Raw genomic sequence first — 19,751 nt, 5'->3', positions numbered from 1 at the left:
ATTCTAACAACTGCATGGTTAAAGACTACTTCCTATAAAGTCTGTTTCTCTTCCCATGGTCCCATTTAGGATCTGGCCTTTAATTTGGATTTAAAAATTATGAACAAATAGGGCTCACAGCCAATTTCATCTTCAAATGAGATACTTATGGGATGACTAGTTTCATGTAAAGAGGAACTTGGTAATACTCTGTGTGGAAAATATCTAAAAATTACAAAAAACATCTGCAATGCTTTCCATCTGTATTTCCTATTTTATAACCTATGACCTGAGTTAAAGGTTTAAGGATTTAGAAACAAATAAAATCACCACTTGTGTGGGACAAAAATTACTGTTGACATGCTACAGCCCAATCTCACTCTCTCATTCTTTTTCATTGCTGACCCAGTTCAGTACAACAACACTGTCACATTATTCTTGAAGGTAAAGACAGAATCTAATTAAAACTACATAATTGACCTAGTTAAGTCCTATAACCACTCAACAAATAAGTGTTGATCTTCTTATTTACACTGATACCTATTTTTTTCCTCCACCTATAGATCTGGACATTATATCTTCCTTCTGGTGACACTAAATAGCCTATTCAGAGCAATCATGATTCATTACAGCCATCACTTACTTCTTGGGATAAGCCCTCTAGGCTAAATGTTGGGTGTAGGGGCTCCAATCCTGTATGTATCCTACTTATCTTCAAACATAGGTCTAAAGCTGACTATTTTTATGCTATGCTTACAGCTGTTCTATTACAATTGCTGTTGCTTTTCTGGCCACTCTTGCTACTAGGTTCTAAACATTAATTCCTACTAAAGTGCCAAATGCAAGGTATGTTCCATGCAATATCCAAATTCTCGTGGCAGTCCCTCAAGGCTGGTTTTAATTCCCTATGGTCTCAGAGAGATTAAGTGACTTGCCCGAGGATCCAAATCCAATTATGTCTCAGTCCAGGCTCTCTCCATAAAAACAAAGATGTAAAATTGTATATCTAGTGTGACACATGAAGGAGAAATTCACAAACTGGAGGAGAATGAAAAAGCTTATGTGATATCAAATTAACTTTATAACTTTTTGAAGGAAATAAAATAATTTTCTTGCCTTTTTCTTTATTGCTATGACTAATGTAATCGTTTATCAGGTTTTGGAAATAAGCACTTTGTTATGCTCAGGGTGAGTGAAGTTACTCCCCTTGCATGTTCTCTCCATTCTAGTTCTGAAAATGTGAACTGTGCTAGATTCTGGGAAGTGCCACAGGGGTTTCGTCTTTGAGGAACATAAAGGATGTCTGCTGGAGAGATGGCAAAGAAGGGCTTCCAACCATGTGCAAAGACACACTGTTGAGAAAGGATCAGGGTGCCCAGAAGACTGTGGCAACATCATTTGGCAGGAAATGTCAATAATACAGAAATACTGTATGATATACAAAATAAATACTAATAAGCACTTTACTCTGGGGTTGAATATTGTTACTTTTTTCTCACTCTTTATTGTTCTTTCCCATCAGCACATAAGTGTGGTCAAGTGTCTCACATTTGAAATGCAACAATGACAGGAAACTTCAGATCCTCTTTGGGTTCATGTTCAACTGAAATGAAAACACCACCAGAAGCCTTCTTTTCCCTAAGGCCTAACACCCTGATATATTAATTTGTAGACAGGAAAATATTCACCTCTCTTACAGTGTTTTATGTTTTCAACATCTGCTTGTGACATGCCCACACGGTCCTTTGGAAAACCACTTCTTACTCATTTAGGTGCTGCCTCAATGCTTTACAGGCAAGATGTTTGTATAAACTGTAAATTATTATATTTTAATTTCATATGGCCTGAAATGATATCAAACTTTTGGTATAAAACCTTTACAGTCTTCTATCCACAAGGTTGGCCAATGATCTACTGGCTTGGAAATGCCTCTTGTTCTAAAATTTCCTGACACTTCCAGGTTTTTCAAACCTGCCTTGAAACGCATGACTCCAGCCGATGTACCTGTCCTGTGAGACTCCTGCAATGCCCTTTAGCAGATATGAGCTACCTTCAAATGTGTAATGTGCTTGCCAGGTATTTAGTTCACAGCTGATATTACCACAAGTCATTAGACAAGGTCTCCAAATGAAAGCAGCCAGGGAGCCAGAAGCATAGACTAGGGCGATGCCAGAGTTGTAAGGAATCTTTGACACCACTTAATCCAGTTGCTCATTTTCCAGGAGAGGAAACACCGGACCTGTGTGAGATGAGGTTGCCCAAAGTGCCCCAGCCAACTTAAGGTTTTGTGGGGATGAAAACTAGACCTTCCAACTCCAGGCTGATGTTTATATGTCATGAGCATATTCTGTAAATCATCCCCGAATATTCAAAGTATTAAACTGTTCAGTAACATTTGATCAAAATGCTGCAATTATTACTTGTACCATAGTTTGAGTTTTCAGGTATCATCACATGTTAAGTTTTATACTATTTGAAACACGTATTTTAAAAACTTTGAGGTAGAAGTAACACTTCTTTATTGAAAAAGAAATTACTGGAAAACACAGATGAAAAAACCTGATATTTGTTGACACCTCAAAAGCAGTCTACATATGTTACAGTAGTACATTTAGCTATTTTATGCATTTGGTTTCCTGCATAGTTTCCAAAATGTTCTAGAAGACAGCAATACTTTAAATGGAGTCAGCTGGAGTTTTTAAAAGTATTTTAAGAAAACCACAATCTTCTTTTGTCCTCCTGCATTCCCAAGAGTTCTGATTGGTTGATATTCATCTTTGCTTGGTTCTTATCAACAAAAGCTAATGTTAGACTGAATGTTAATGAATCCATCAAAACCACAGAAGAATTTTCTTTTCACTCCCTCCAACATTTTGTTTCTCCTTAGTCGTAGGAGGTAACACTTTCCATGCAGCAGACCATCCGAATAAGTGTGGGTTAAAATGGTCAGTTGTGGCTCTGTGTCAGTCATGTGGGTCTTCATGCTAAAAGCGGCTACTTGTCTACTGGGAGAATGTCCTGAAGGCTGGGCCCTGTGTCTGTCTCCAGATGGTCATACTTAGTTTGGAAACACTGAAAATATCACAGTCACAGAGAGGTTACCCTTCTACCTGGGGTTAGGGACAAAAGGAGGTAGACATTTTCTCTTTATTCTCTAATAACATCCAGCATCTACTCCCTGCTAAATCCTGGGTGATCCCAAAACATCTCCACCGACACAGGTAATCTTCCTTGAGCATAGTGCTATGTTCATGGAGGGAAAGCTGAAAAATAAGCCTTGAGTTACCTGATGCTGCTTCATAATACCTCACCTTTGATGGTGCTTCATATTTTTCAAAGTGGTTTCATATGTACACATATATCATCACTTACTCACAAAAGCTGAACAAGTGGTGGGAGAGGCAGAATTCTAAGATGGCCTCCAAGATTTCTGCCTGCTGGTGTATATGCCCTCAAAATCCCCTCACTTTGAGTGTGGGCAGAAACTATAAATATAATGAGATAGTCACTCCTGTGATTCCAGTTAAGATTTTCTTAGCACACAAAAGAGAGATTGTCCTGCTGGCTTTGAAGAAGCAAGGAGCTGTGAGCGGGCCACATGGTGAGGGCAGCCCTCGTTGCTCAGAGTGATCCCCAGTGGACAGCTAGCAAGAAAACCGGAATCTTCATCTTCAGCTATAAGGAGATGACAGTCAACAGCCTGAGAGAGTTTGGAAGTCATTCTTGGCCCAGTGCATCCAGATGAAAGCATCACCTGCTCCACAACTTGATTTCAGCCTTCTGAGACCCTGTGCAGAGGCCCCTGTCCAGGCCTCTGACCTACAGAACATGTGTAATAATAAAGGGCTGTTGTTTTAAGCCACTAAGTTTGTGGTAATTTGTTGTGTAGCAATAGAAAACTAATGAAAGCCAAGGCAAATAATAATACAACCATTTCACCAACAAGGACACTGGTTCAAAAAGATGAACTGATTTGGTTAATTTTATTTTGAAGATGGGTGACAGGACTGATAGCGATACCTTGGATCCTCATTTATACTCCAGCATTCTTTCCACATACCGTAATGCTCCACACTAATTATTATTGGTGAGTATTCTTTACCCCTGCCCACCAACAAGATAGATTCTTGAAAGCATATTATATTATCTTCCTTCATGCAGCTCAACGGAAAGTAAAGCAATGATTTTATTAATCCTCACATCAGTTCTGGAGTATAGTAAAAATATTAATCAGTATCATATTAAATGTTAAGTTGATAATATTTTTAAAGGTTCTCAAATCAAATGTCAATCCTCATCACTACACAAACAATATTGTGAATAGTCAAGATCGGGAAATGTAATAGGTAATTCTACCCACTTTTTGTATTGTTTCTTTGGCGTATTATTTTTGAAAACCACTACAAAATTCCTTATTTTGAGACAAGGCAAATCTAAGCCTTTGTGCACCATCATCGTCCCCCAAGCCTGAAAAACAAAAGAGAGTGAGAGGAAAAATTAAATGCACATTCAATTAAGAATTCCTTTGGCCAAAGTAAAAATAAGCACAGCAATTTACTCACTTGGCCACATTTTTTGCAGATAATCTCGCCATTTGTTTGATAGTCTGCAAATTTCTTTCGTAGTGCTTTGTTTTCTCTCACAATGTAGAATTCCCTAAAATTATCAAGAAGTAAAAAAAAAAAAATCTCTGAGAATTTGCAATGGACAGATATGCAGCCTGTGGGTATATGCTGTTGGATCTGAAGCTCATCCGCAGGCATACCCATCCCAAATCTTATTCCTTCTCTCCTTTCGCCCCTGCGGATCATCAGGCAGATGCCCCTTTTCCACACACACCTCTCAAGGGTCATGTTGCCTTTGATGGCTTCTTCTAAGTCTGCCTATTATTTTAATGAGACTTAAGTTGTCCCAAATTCTGAGAACACATATGAGTATACACCAAACTAATGTGCCTTGGATCAAAATGGCTTTGGGTCTTACCCTTCTCCCTCCTTGCCCCAGTGCAATATTTGAAAAAAAAAAATGACATTTGAAATGGGGATATAATGTGGGGGCTAAAGGAGGGGAAGTTCTGAAAAATAATGAGTCTCATTTGTACTATTTTGGAAGAACATTCACAATACAAGCAACTTCACCTCCTATAAAGAAACTTAAAATTGAGTCTTCCTGGACTTACTTGAACACTGGTGTCATGTTGACGTGGTGCATCTTCTCGATAACGTGGATATCTTCTCCAGAGCAGGCTAGCACACTGCAGTTTTTGCAGAGGAAATTTATTAATGATGGGTTTTCCTTGTAGTACTTTGCAATACTTCTCTTGATTTTCATTTTCTTTTCCATTATACTTTGCATCTGTAATTCCAAAATCTGCATTGAGAAAAAAACAATGTTTCTTTTTTTTCTACAGTTTGACTGAAGTAATTCTCCTGGAATTCAGAGATCTTAGATAGTTATAAAAATGTACACTTGGCCATAGTCTAGAAATATATATAATGAGGTGATCACCCCAAAGAATTTAGCATATAATCCTTCCTTAAAAATTAAGGAAAATTAAACCTTGTGATAAGACAATGTGGAACCCTCTGGTGTTCTGAAAACAACCTATTTCATTTTAGACAAGTTCTATTGTGAGAAAGTCCTTAGCAATATTCCACAAAAAACTCACTTCTAAACTCTCTACCTCACCATTAGTTTTAATTCTGTCTCATAAAACAAGTCTAAACCTTCTTTTACATGGAATATCTTTGAAGAACAAACAGTGCTATTACATTACCAATCGTCTTCTCTTACCTGTGATAAGCTCCCCAGTTTCTTTAAGTTCTTCTCACACATCATTTCTAGACCTTTCGCTATCTTAGTCAATCTCCTCTTTATACATTTGTGGCAGAAACTACTGGCTTCCCACCCAGTTTCCATTCTTACTGGGAACAGAACTATAATCGCATCCTGGGTGGGAATATGCTAGCTAAATGACTACATTTCCAAGCCAGTGGTCAATGAAACATAAGAATAGAATTTCCAGAAAGACTCCTTAAGTATCAGATAGCTGCCATATGCACTTTTTGCCTTTTCCATTTTCTTCCTTCTTCCTGCCTGAAATGAGCATGTGACAGTAGAATTTCAAAAAACTATCTTTGACCTGGATAATGAAAACCAAATATTAGAAGGGCAAAGAAGAGAGACAGAGAAGAGTCTTGGCTTCCTCACAACACCATGGAGCTATCATATGGGTGTAAATTGCCCACATTTTTTATGAGAGAATAAGTCCTTAAACCCTTGTATTCTAGGCCCTGTGGTTAGTGGCATAATTTATTTCATAACAAAAACAATGTAGAGACACAAAACTTGAGATAGGCACTGGCCGGTTCTCACAGCTATACCAATTCACAGTAGGAAAACCTGGTTCTTAAGTAATTTACCTCCAAACCGAACCTCTCTCAGATGGCAAATTTATATTAAATTGTGGAGGAAGTCATTGTTTTCCTGAAGGCTAAGGGGAAGTTTTAGTAAACGTAAACTATCAGTGCTGATGAACAAAGCTGAATGGTCCAACTTTGACTCTCATCTCTGTTTTGGGCTTTGATTCAAGATAGCCATATTTAGTACAAAAAAGAAAATTAAACCTTGTGAGCAACCCATGGGCCATATAATAATTTAATCGGACAAGTACAAAGACTGTCCTGTAAATGATAACAATCAGGTTGTTCTTGCAAGATATTTATAATTCAGTGAGCTGATAAAAGATGATTTGGCATAGGACCACGTACATGGCGGGCAATCAAGGAACACCTGAAGGTTTGACAGGAAAAATAAAAATAAATCTAAGGTTAGTGTATGGGTATGTATCCAGGACACCAGGAACTAAAGGATTAGTTCCAAAATAGTAAAGAATATGAAACAATTAGGGGGGCAAAAAAATAAAACAAAGCATAAGAAATATAAGGGAGGCACAGCTGTAGTCAGTCAAAGTCTAAATAAAATGTAATGATGTGGGAAAAGTTGTTGAGTCATTGTTAGGGAAAATGCTTCAAATCTTCACATTGTTTCTAGAAGTTTGATTTAGAGGCTTTCAGTTAGGTACAAATTCTGTATAAGACATGGAAAACAGACCTCACCTTCCATGTCAGTGCTCACCATTTATTAGTGGCTGCCTGAAAATTGTGTTGAAAAGGATTCTTAACTCAGAAGAAGGGAATGCTGGGACCTAGTAGCGATGTCTGCTTTAGAGATGTCTGCCAAGGGAGCCAAACAGAATAGTAGTGGAATGTGCCCCTGCATCATTGCCATCCCTGCTCTGAGTTTGTCAGCCTGGAGTAGCTTTAGGAAGGCAGGTCTCTTAGCCAAAGGAAACCTAAAAAGGTAGTTGGTTCTGGGGCCCCCAAGAGAGACTGTATCTTACTGTAAGCATAATCTGGAAAATTTCGACTCATAAATTCTGGAGATGACCTAGAGTTTACCCAAAACACCCGGTCTTGAAACATCAATCTTTGAAAATATCCACTGGATTAACTTTCCAGTGACATTATTTGGCCACAGATGTTTGATTTGACATTACCAAATGTTTGGTTTGCCTTACATTTAAAGGGGTTTTAAAATATAAGTTTGTGTAGAAACCTGGCCAGGAAACCTTGGAGTTGGTTATAGCAATGCACACCAATTTAAAAGCATCCCTTTCGTGAAACTCTATTTAGGGTAGAGCCAATTCCAATGTTAAGAAACTAACATTCACACCCATATGCAAGGGTGTGAATTTTCTTCTAAATGGATTGTTTGCTATTATAGTAGTTACAGTCTTTAATTCAGTGGTATGGGGGATTTCCTGAAATATTGTAGAAATGCATTCTTCCTTCACTGCATTCCTCTTGTAGCTCAAATGACTCTACGCTAGTAAATTGAGATGAAGCCGATGACATATTATGTATCTAGCCTCAATGTCGCTCCTTCTAAGAGACCTTCCCCAAATACCCAATCTATAGAGTATTCATCTAATGACTTGTTTTGTATTGTCTTATTCTAATTCTGTAGCATTTATCCTTGTGGAATGCATTTCTTGCTTCATTTCTGTTTCTTGTTTCTCCTCCTCAAATCTCATTATGTATACTCTAGAATATAAGCCTCATGAAGCAGGGATCTGTCTGTGTTATTTGCTACCATGTTCTCTCTTTCTAGAACATTGCCTGGTACACAGTAGGCACTTCATAAAGATTTCTGGAATGAAAAACTTGTGCCTGTACAAACAGATTGAACCAAACCAAAATTACCAGGTTGCCTTGAATGGGTGAGATGTACTAGTCTTTCTGATCAAGGGCAGACTAAATTTATATCATCAGAGTTTATGGTTGGTTTCACTGGAACAGCAGTCTGACAATTTCTGCCCATCATAGATCTTGATTCTTTGTGTATGAATCTGGACTAAGTACAGCGCATTCCAACTGGAACTTAAAATTCAGCACAATTTCTGTCTTGAGACTTAGCCCCTTAGCTATCAATGGCAACCACATGCAGCCACTTTAAAATGAAAAATAAATTCAGAGAGGGCCAGAAACAATACCTTACGAGCATACTCCTCTGGGTTCATATTTTGAACATGGTCTATAGCTTTATACATCATTTTCTCTCGGAAATCATTAACTATCTCACGTTCAATAACTCCTGAGTTACTGTGGGCAACCAGGACATAGGTGCTCTCATCAGCTCTGGCTCGACCACGGGCCTGAGAACATAAAGAAATCAAGTAAAGGAAGGGTTATGCCTTTCTGTGAACTCTCTCATTTTTGGCCTGGAGTAGTATTCATTGCTCCATGTCCCAGCCTTCAAGTAATTTCTCTATTCTCTGTAAAGTTAGTTATTACCCATTTTTTGTAAGTCGGTTATTTGAAATTCAAAATGCACTTTAATGAACAATGTTTGAGAGCAATGATGGTTAGGTTACCACCCCAACCCTCAAGACCCTCAATTACACAAGACCATCCTGTAAACCCTTTTTGTTCCCAGGAACCTGCCCTCAACCCTGGGAACCAGCATCATTGACTTGGACTGGGGAGGCACTCCTCCAGCCTGGTAGGAGGGATGGATGGTAAGAAGGAACATCTCTGACCTTGACACCAGGCTGGTGAGAAGGCAGTTCTGCTCCTGGTAGCAACATTGGATTTTGAGCACATTTCCCCATGAAAACATGCTCAACACGGTGATAAATTTCTATAGTCCCCTTTAGAAATTGATATTTAGGTACATTTTGAGTAACAGAAAAAATGTTGTGACCTGGCCCAGGAACCTAACTACCAACTGTAATATGATCTGTATAAAAATGCATTCGGTGTTATAAATTGCTAACAGACTAACTCTTGAAATACAATTACTTCTTAATTTGGTGGTTATCTGGTTATCTTGGTCTTCCATGACTTCCATGCAAGGATGCAATTTAATGTATTTAAAAAAGAGATTTAGTTAATATTATAGGAAGAATATTATTTATATTAACCAGCACAACTCCCATACATACTCAATGAAAGGTAACAATTACATCATTAAGATAGTGTGGGTAAGAGATAAAGTGAAATTAAATGGAAATTAGGACATTTCGTTTTTGTTTTGCACGTATAACTCTGCCTCCCCCAACATATTATTATGAAAAATTCCAAACACACAGAAAAATCTCGAGAATAGGGAGGAAAATGCAGAAATAGTAGAGCTCCCTAAGGTGTGGGCATATTACTTTGTCATACATTTTAGAGGCACTGCACTTCAAATTCCTGGCCCAGGTAGGAGCTCACAGACATCCTAGGGATGAGGAGGCCTCTTTTGACTCTTACAGATGGGCCACTGTCCTGTTTCTAAAGAGTTTGCGGACACAGAAATAACAACCAAAGAAGAGTTGTTTAGAAATGCAACAGTTATCTGTTGTCATATGAATTAAGCGACACCATAAAAGGCAGTAGTATGCAGCTCTTCAAGATTTCTTTTTCTTTTAACTGAGGTATAATTGACATATAACATTGTATTAGTTTCAGGTGTGCAATACAATAATTTGATATTTGTATATGGCGCGAAATGATTTCTCTTTTAGAAGGAGAATAGATATATTTTCAAAACTATTTGTGCTGTTTTGCTAAAAGAAAACAAACCGATACCACAAAATCAAAAATTAACATATTAGAGGTATTAAATGTACCTGGACCATGGCTATTTCGTTAGTGACGAGACCATAACGAATAACGATATTACATTCTTTAATATCCAGACCTTCTTCTGCCACTGTGGTAGCGATAAGCAGATTTATTTTTCCTGTGCGGAATTTACTAATGACTTCTTTTTGTTCATTCTGTAGAAACAGTTTAATAAATTAAATTTTGTAAAGCTAAACACATTAAAATCTTCTAATTAGCAGAAGAAATAATAAATTGCAACTGGTCAGTGCAAATCAAAGGATTAGATCATACACGGATTCACTGCCATCTGTTTTTGGCATTGAACAAAGACATGATAGTGAGACAACATTTGATTTCCAATCTGGGATTACCACCAATAACAAAAATATTGCCATCATCCAGTCTGGAAGTGGGAAGACCATTATTTATGCCAAGGAAATAAACTGATGGGTGACTTGGGAGGGAGGAAGAAGGAGACGCTTTCAGTGGAGAAGAGGATAAGGGAATGAGAGACTAGAATGGGCTTTGTTTTTCACTGCATTAACTTTAGAATATTTAATATTCAGAAAGTAACAAAGATCCAGTGACACTTTTAAAGATCATTGAATTTTGAGTCGCAGAAAAAATAACGCACTCTATGCCACGTCTGGTCACTGTAAGAGTCACTCAAGCAGGAAACCTACGGAATATGTCTGGAAGGACATGTGAGAAACGGAAAACGCTGGGTGTTTTCCGAGGGAGCAAGAAGACTGGAGAGCCGTACCCTGAACCTTATTAACTCAGAAAGAGGCAAATATATTATGTGTTCAAAGAGAAGTTTAATAAAAATGAAATGATAAATTATTAAAAACGTAATTTTTAAAACTATAATTAAATGAAAAAACTTTGAAACTTAATATAAGTAAAGAAGTTAAAGAAGCACTCTGACCCTTGCATAGGAGGAGTGGGTATGCATAAACCTAGCCTGAGAGGGTCAGGGCGGTTTTGTTCTCAGACTCATCCAAGCTGTTGGTCCAGTCGGCCTCTGGTGCACATTTATGCTATCTTTTACCCCCAAACATTAAACAAAAACATTAAACATTAGACAAAAATAAACACGTCAGACCAACAGTGTGTTCTCCCACCCTCTTCTTTTTCTTCTTAGAGGCAGTGTGTGTCTTTTTTTGATTCTTAAAGGCTGGAGAATTGTGCAGAAAAGCCTCTCTCCAGTCTTCTCTGATAATTTCTCCCTCTCACACTCATGTCCACTAATAAAAGCTTACATGTCTTTGGATTTTAGCAGAAGATGTCTGTGCTATTCAAAAGAGTAACTTAAGGGATGCCTGGGTGGCTCAGTCAGTTATGCGTCTGCCTTCAGCTCAGGTCATGATCCCAGGATCCAAGCTCCCTGCTCAGTGGGGAGCCTGCTTCTCCCTCTCCCTCTGCCCCTCCTCCCACTCGTACGTGCTTGCTTCTTCTCTCTCTCAAATAAATAAAATCTTTTTAAAAAAGTAACTTTAATAATGAGAATTTCAGACAGAGTTAGACCCTCAAATCACATCAAATAAATGCTGACTCCCTCTCCCAGTGAGTAAGTCCAACTCTGCTCATAAGGGGAGGGTGTGTGGCGTAAGGAAGGGGTGTGTTCTATATTTTGGCATGTAGCCCCCAAATCTGAAACGGCTAAGGAGCAAAAAGTAGCTTGACAACATACTTTCCTTTTGTATGTCACTTCTTTTCAAAAAAGGAGCTGAGGCCACATATAACCAAAGTCAAAATACTAAAGTTAATATAACAGAAACTTAAAAACAGGAGTGGAAGAATACAGATGTACTATTTGTAAGGATTAACATAAAGGCAGTGAGACTGAACTTTAATTTTGCCTGTGAGCTTCCTGAAAGCTAGGGCAAAAAGGAAACAAATTAAGTAAACTAGCTCTCATCACAAAGGAGGAAGTAAGCTCCTTACCCAAGGAAAACAATGCTTTCTTTTTCAGGCATAAATTTTAAAGGCAACTTTAACTGCGTACAGGCGTTAGCATATTGAGCATTATAGTGTAAAATTTCAAGAACTATTATTTTCAGCAAACATTAAAACAGATTTAATTTGCTCCATTGCACTGAATTCTGATGACCATGACAGAATTGAAGTGTCCCCTTGTCCAGTAAGATTCAAGGTCAATATGACTTCAGAAGAACAATTTTATTCAAACAAGCCATGCTTGTAATGTCTACAAGTGCCTTTTTTCTCTCCCATGGGTTTTACTGTGCACACGATAAGTAGTATAATGAAATGAAAACAAAACAAAACAAATCTTAAAAATGAAAAGAAAATCGCTCATAGTCCCAAATCTTTAACACATGAAATGTCTTCATTTTTCCAAGTTGCCTTACAGATCTCATCCTACGCAAACATATTCTACATTTTTTCTAATTGTAATGTACATATTTTTGTGGGGTTTTGATTTTTCCACTTGATATTATGTTGTAACCATTTTTCCATTTTGTTACTAAGTTTAAATGTCAATCATTTTTGCAAAGGAAACTCAATTTTGAAAGTTCCTCCAAGTATGTGAAAAAAGTGACTCCCAACAATGCTTAGCTTATCAGCCACCACAGATTAGATTGCTCCTCAACTCACATTTTATTTTAAGAACAAGCATTCCACAAAATTATTTGTGGGGTGGCAATAGAATTGATGGAAAAAAAAAACTACAACTAATTTGGGAACAGTAATAACAGGATAAGGAAAGAAATTTAGAAGGATGTTTTCACCTGTGTCATGGGCTTGAACTCACTGCTGTGTCCAGCTCCAATCAGATGATGGGCTTTGACTCCTACTTCTGCAAATTTTTTATTTTCAGTAATCCACTGGGAAAGGGCATATGCACTCTGTCTTGTTTTTGTGAAAATTATTCCTCGGGCCGATTCCTCAGTCCTTGTATATTGTTCCATTATGGTGTTTCTTAATTTGGTCAGCTTTTCATTTTCATGTTTTGGGTTTGCAGCCAGCTTTTTCAACAGTCTCCTGTTTTCTTTAAGAAAGAATTAGTTTGAATTATAAAACATGTGAATAAATTACACTGGGAGATTTTATGTAATGAGATACCAAGATGTAGTTGAACTACAGTTGATCTTGTGCTATCTAATGATCAGGCTAGCTTAATAAATAAATGTATTGCAATCTTGTTGACAATAAAACCAGATGACCAAATGACTGATTGTGATTATACAATTCATGGCTAATCTGAGCCCATCAATTGGAAAGAGCCCCAATATGAGTGGGATTTCTTCTTTCAAAATGAAAGATGATTTTAAGAGGGACTTTTGGAAGCAGCAGGCTCATGCCAAGAGGCAAATGCATGAGAGTACACAATCAACATAACATTGATTCTTACCAAAAAATAAATCCATGAGAAATCTATCTGTCTTATCCAGGCTCAAAGGTTTCTTTTCATCGTCTTCATCTTCATCACCATCACCATCACCATCCTCACCACTCTCATCACTATCATCTTCTTGGACCGCATACTTCTTCTCTTTCTCATCATTATAGAAAGCTTCAAGGTGATTATATGCATCAATTGTTCGAATTGTATCATTAATTTGTAGGGCCTCATTGTACTTCCTCAAATGCTCTGCACAAACACGTTCTTTGCGATTTCCTTCTCGTGCAGCTATGAAAGAATATGTTATATACAGTGAAATCATGGTAGAACACACCCCTTAAAATTGTGCTGTGGACTTGAATATGTCTATATTAGTGACTCCAAAATCGGCTTCACGTTGTTTTTGAGATGGGCAAGGTAAGGATCAAAATGTGCCTTCAGCTCTAAAAGTTTTCCAAACCCTAGACCGGCTACCTGAGCTCTGGATCAGCAAGAACACAGACCTGATTCATGCCGACTCAGAGGAATGGCAGGAAAAACATTTCAGTTGAGTTTGCATTTGGAGACAGAAACATAATATTTATCTTAATATGTTAAACATACAATGAGTGAAAGACTCTGGAAATAAAGAGTAAAATGGATGGATTGGTGCTTCTTTCCTTAGATAAGGGATTAGAACATGTTCATCCTTATACTACTTCGAACACAGAAATTCCATTTGATGTTCTATTTGCTTTCAGTTTGGTTGAGAATATATGACATATCATCTGAAATCCTGGCATAAACATGGAATAAACTAAATGTTGGGTCAAAACCCAAATTACCTTTTTTTTCCATTTGAGTGGTCCATTGTTCATAGGGTTGAGTTCCAAAATCCGACATTGGACTCATTTGGCAAAAACTTTGAATCTTGTTCATTATTTCTAAAAGTTTGTCTTTAAATGGATCCTAAAAATAAATTATACACTTATTCTTACATGCTTATCTTGTTAAAGAAATCACATTATCTTTGTTAAAAATAACTTCCATGTTATAATAAATTTGATTCAGAATCTTTGTCTGGACAAAGTAACAAGTTAATCTCTGACCACCTCTTTGTACATTTATTTTTTATCAGTAATCCACCCTTAAGCCACACACACACCAACACCATGTACTGCTGCTGGAATTTCCATTTTAAAAGCTTTACAAAAATAAAATTAATGGATAATAGGCACCTTGAATGCTAATTGTAATTTAAAAATATATGTATTGGGGCACCTGGGTTGGCTCAGTCGTTAAGCTTCTGCCTTCGGCTCAGGTCATGATTCCAGGGTCCTGGGATCGAGCCCCACATTGGGCTCCCTGCTCAGCGGGAAGCCTGCTTCTCCCTCTCCCATTACCCCCCTGCTTGTGTTCCTGCTCTCACTGTCTCTCTCTCTGTCAAATGAATAAACAAAATCTTAAAAAAAAATAAAAAAAATAAAAATATATATGTATTAAAGCAATGCCCCCATTATTTAGAAAGCCTGCAATGTAATTTAAGAAACATTCCCTTTTGAAGAACTGGTTTCAGTATTATTTCTACCAAAATAAAAAGTTAAAAGTTAGACTTGTAATGAGCACGAGGTGATGTATGGAAGTGTTGAATCACTATATTGTACACCTGTATATAATATAACACTGTATGTTAAAAAAAAAAACACCACCACACTGTATGTTAACTAACTGGAACTTAAAAAAAAAAGTTAAGTGATAGAGTTAAAAAAAAACAAACAAACCCAGACACATAAGAGTGCATACTATATGATTTCATTTATATAAAGGCCAAAGTCAGTTAAAACCCATCTTTGGTATTAGAAGTCAGGATAGTAGTTATCCTTGGGGGATGGGTGACTGGAAGGAGGAATAGGGGTTTTTGGGGTGCTGAAAATGTTCTGTCTCTTAATCTGGATTTTGATTATACAGGTGTGTTCATTTTATAACAGTTTAGCAATCTATACACCTATGAAGTTGCACTTTTCTGCGTGTCTGTTATACTTCAATAAAAAGTATATCAAAATTAAGTAAGTTAAAATGTAAGATGGCAACTTCTTTTAAAAATATATCCTGAGGATTTTGTTGGGTTTTTAAAAATGATTATGAGTAGAAATATGCAATTAAATTTATTAAGTGTAACTGAATAAGTAACAAGAAGTGAATGAAAATAAAGTATATTCAAATGTTCTGGTTCAGCTGTAATAGATAGTAGTCATCTTCAGAATTTCCAAAAAATTGATCTATGGAGATTGGTCAGTAACATTAGGTTAGCACCTACTACATTTCAAATACAATATTGCCAATTATAAATATTTCATGTTATTTAATCCTAATATTCTATGAGGTAGATTTTCAATGATTATAATTATTATCAAGTACATAGAGCTAAAATTTATCATGCTTTTTATATTTTACAAAAGAAAGTATTGACCTAATACACTGGTCATAATGTCCAAATTAACACAGTTGGTTTTTATAATCAGTGAAAATACTCATTGCAAAAGCATCATTAAAGTAAGTATTTTACTTCTCTACCATGTCAGTGTTCTCTTAAGAAAGTAAATATGCAAATTAAGTAGGATTCCCATTATCCTTACCAACTGTAATCTGGTAGCAACAAAATGGCTCCGCAAAATGTCAGAAAACCAGTGTTGAAATTCACCAAGAAAGTAAAAAGAATAAAATGAACTACAGTAATCCCTCTAGTTTAGTTATACAACCCTTTCTACCCTCACCTCCATGCTCACATGTAGTCAAGCTACTCTTCATATAAACTGGAAAACTAAAAGAAGGCTGGAAGAGAGAATTCGCAGCAGTGCTTTGTCGTCTAACAATTAAAAAAGAATAAAACTGTAACTTATTTTGCTAAAAATTTAAAATAATATTCTTCAGATGGTTGGTATAAAATAATCTTTGCATCTTTCAGTTGGGTATGGTATTATAATGAATTGTTGAACACTACATCAAAAATTAATGATGTACTACATGTTGGATAAATGAACATAATAAAAAAAACAAAATAACAAAAAGAAATCTAATAAATATAAAACTTTAAGCACATACTTCTCTGGTGTCATCTGCAATTGCAAACTTTTTGCATGGCTCTTTTATTTGGTCTTTGAGTTGATCAATATTTTCTTTCACAGTTTTAATGGTACATGCATCGAGATTGGCACATATCTGGAAAAGAGATTTTGTCAATATTCAAATATTTACTTTTCCTTTTCAACTGATTCAATGTAGAATTATTTTTCATATAACAAATAAGGACCATGACTAACTAAATATAGCATTTTAGTACTGCTCTACTGTGGATCTGATTAACCAATACATTTATCTCTATGGACTAAAAAGAAGCTTTTAAATCTTGTTGGTGGATAATTCCAGAAGAAGAAGTGTATTTATTTTCATTCCTTAAATTCCATTTGCCAGCTGGAAAAACTGACGTGGAAACAGTGTAGCAAATTACAGAGATCGGCAGAGAATGGTTATGAGATAACCGTACCACATAAGACATTTTAAAAGTCATCCTGACATCCCTGGATTAGATTACCACCCTCTTCTACACATAACGAGGACAATGTAAAGCTAGGAGCAGCCAAAGCCTGGATGTGCCTGGATCTAGACTGGTGTTAGTCCTTAATCCCATAACAAATTATATCTTGGAACAAATAATTGTGCCTCTGTCTGTTCTACATGATTTTTACTGAATTCAACTTAAAGTAAGGGACTTAAAATGTAAATGCAATTGCCTTAGTGCCAACATACTTCTTGGGTTACTCTGAATTCACTTAACACTTGAAATCAACAATAGTACTTTATGTGGTGCTACCATTTGGGGTCAGCTGACAAGTAGTACAACCTCAACTAAAGATTCTCGTATCTCCATTTTCTCATTTAATTTGAATGACCCAGAATCTGAGAATCACACAGAACAAAAAAGGTACAGAAGAAAATATGCATTTTTGAAACTCATGGAGTATTATGAAAATTAGAAATTGTCCTAGTTTGTGCATATTTCTGTATCAAATGGATCATCAGTTTTAACAAGAGTAGATATTTAAAATAAGGTATTTCACTTGTCCCAATTTTTCATTGATTCTATCTGTACTCCATAATTTTTGTGATATTTTTCTGTACCATAGTAATTTATTAGGGCATGCTACTGTTTTGTAGAAGACTGAATATGTTTAACTAAAACATACTGATTTCACTTAACCTATGATCATAGAATACCTTCTTTTAGGCCCTCCATGGCACTTGGACCTAATCTTACTCAAAAAGCCCAAGAAGCTCTGGCATTTGCTTTTAGGGTTTTTTGTTGCTGTCCTTGTTGTTGTTGCTGCTATTGTTGTTTTACATAAAGTTAATGGCTTACTTTTAAAATGTGTTCCTTGGCTTCAGCTTGCCTTTTGGCTCCTCCAACACCTGGTGAAGCTGTTAGTCCTAGTATCTGAGGTAGAGGAATTACTGGTTTGCACTCTTTCTTGAGTTTATTGTTTTTCAACTTCTGTTTCAAGTAACGCCTCATGATGTTATTATAGACTGCTTCTTTGTTGGTGTGATGGCATTCATCAATGACGATGAGGGAAAAGTCTTAAAAGAAAATCCAAGTGGTTCATTTGTCCATACCAGCAAGATAGAGTGAAAAAAAGTACCTTAAAGGTAGTAAACTGAGCTGTGACAAGGATATCTTTTCTTGAGCAGAATCCTGGCACAGACCTTTCACTTTTTAAGAGGGCAATGGGAACTACATTAGTCATCTGTACATCCAGAGGTCCAGGTATATTAATTATGAAACTATTATTGTTAGTTATTATCCCTACTTAAGAGATTAATTTCAGAAAGTTTATAAAGGTAAAAGTGTTATGGGATGGAATTCAATCCCTGCCTTACACCCCAAATTAATCAGGATTACATTTTTATTCTTTAATAAAACAATTTAATTTTAAGTTGATGAGGGTTTATTTTTATGTCAAATGAGAACCATACCATTTAAACAGAAATCATTTTGCCTTGTTTTAACACTGCATTTAATTATTACAATTATTATAATGATTATTTATACTTCTTTCCCTTTCTCTCACTTTCTCTTCCCTTCCCCCACAAAAGAGAAAGGATTAAATTTCATTCTATGGAAAAGATGGCATATCTAACAGTAGCCATTAGCATATGAAAATATCTTGTTGGTACCTAGAAATAAAAAGTAAATGGAAAGTCCAGTGAGTGCTTGATTTAATACCATATTCTTATGTAAATAAAGTAATCTAATTAAAGATGTATCATAATTTTTGTGTTTCCCCAAGAAAGTAGAAGAGTTTTAATGAAAACTTAAGCAATGAAAGACAATCTAAATCAGAGATAATCTTTTTATTTTTATTTTATTTAAGTAGGCTCCACACACAGAGTGAAGTCCAACACGGGGCTTGAACTCACGACCCTGAGACCAAGACCTGAGCTGAGATCAAGAGTCAGACACTTAACTGACTGAGCCACCCAAGTGCCCCTAAATCAGAGATAATCTTTTTAAATCAGCATTTTAAAAATTATTTAACTAATACAGCCTCTGTGCTATCATCAATATCACTAATTCTTCTTTTTCCCAAAATAAACACTTCAACCAACCTGAAAGCTGGACACCATCATCTCCTTTTTCTGAATTTAAAAGGGAGTTTTCAAGGATTTGAGCTGTACTGATGATAACATCGTAGGTTTTGACAACTTCTGGAAATGATATTTTTAATTGGGTATCTCCACTTAATCCAATTGTATGATACCATTTCTTCAAAAATGGTTCAAACTCTTTGCGGAAGAGCTGTTCAACTAGTGGCACCTTTAAAAATGACAAAATTAAAAAGAGAGAGAGAGCATGGTCAAAGAAAAAGGAGTATTGATCAAAGGCCTACTATGTGGTAAGCATTATCAGAGGTGTTTACATTATCAGTTAATTAAGCATAACAACCTATCCATCATTACATTCATTAATTTGTCAATAAGCATTTACTGAATGCCTGTTAGGTGTAGACATTGTATCTGAGACATAAACATGTTTAAGATATGGGTGACAACTTTGAGGAACTCAGTCTAGCTGAGCACATAAACTAAGACTAAGCAACAAAAAACCACAAATTAGTAAAACACAGTGTAATAATTCTCCCAGAGAAATACATACAAAGTGACAGCAAAAAGGCAGAAGTAACTGAGTACTCAAAAGAAGGGTTGAGAAAGAATTTTAA

The 19,751-nt window shown here is 36.3% G+C and overlaps 1 protein-coding gene across 4 annotated transcripts in view; it reads right to left on the bottom strand.

Moving 5' to 3' along the window:
- Nucleotides 1-3,943: 3,943 nt before the first annotated feature.
- IFIH1 (interferon induced with helicase C domain 1) overlaps nt 3,944-19,751 on the bottom strand; it is a 52,920-nt gene continuing 37,112 nt past the window's right edge. For 2 of the 4 annotated variants that reach the window (XM_025852460.2, XM_025852475.2), the window contains 11 exons: nt 19,141-19,348; nt 17,894-18,111; nt 16,579-16,695; nt 14,322-14,445; nt 13,507-13,785; nt 12,884-13,143; nt 10,154-10,303; nt 8,534-8,695; nt 5,159-5,349; nt 4,542-4,635; nt 3,944-4,446 (listed from right to left, as the gene is read on the bottom strand). In XM_025852460.2, the coding sequence (XP_025708245.1) occupies nt 4,267-4,446; nt 4,542-4,635; nt 5,159-5,349; nt 8,534-8,695; nt 10,154-10,303; nt 12,884-13,143; nt 13,507-13,785; nt 14,322-14,445; nt 16,579-16,695; nt 17,894-18,111; nt 19,141-19,348 (1,983 nt within the window). In that variant the 3' untranslated portion in view covers nt 3,944-4,266. The remainder of the gene's footprint in view (nt 4,447-4,541; nt 4,636-5,158; nt 5,350-8,533; nt 8,696-10,153; nt 10,304-12,883; nt 13,144-13,506; nt 13,786-14,321; nt 14,446-16,578; nt 16,696-17,893; nt 18,112-19,140; nt 19,349-19,751) is intronic. The other 2 variants (XM_025852468.2, XM_025852483.2) reach the window with 2 other exon arrangements.

The sequence above is a fragment of the Callorhinus ursinus genome, unplaced genomic scaffold, assembly GCF_003265705.2.
Source record: "Callorhinus ursinus isolate GAN/ISIS: 27379988/994484 unplaced genomic scaffold, GSC_fseal_2.0 scaffold2, whole genome shotgun sequence".
Taxonomy (NCBI): domain Eukaryota; kingdom Metazoa; phylum Chordata; class Mammalia; order Carnivora; family Otariidae; genus Callorhinus; species Callorhinus ursinus.
Note: the sequence above shows the minus strand (reverse complement) of the source record. Positions and strands in the feature narration are given on the sequence as shown.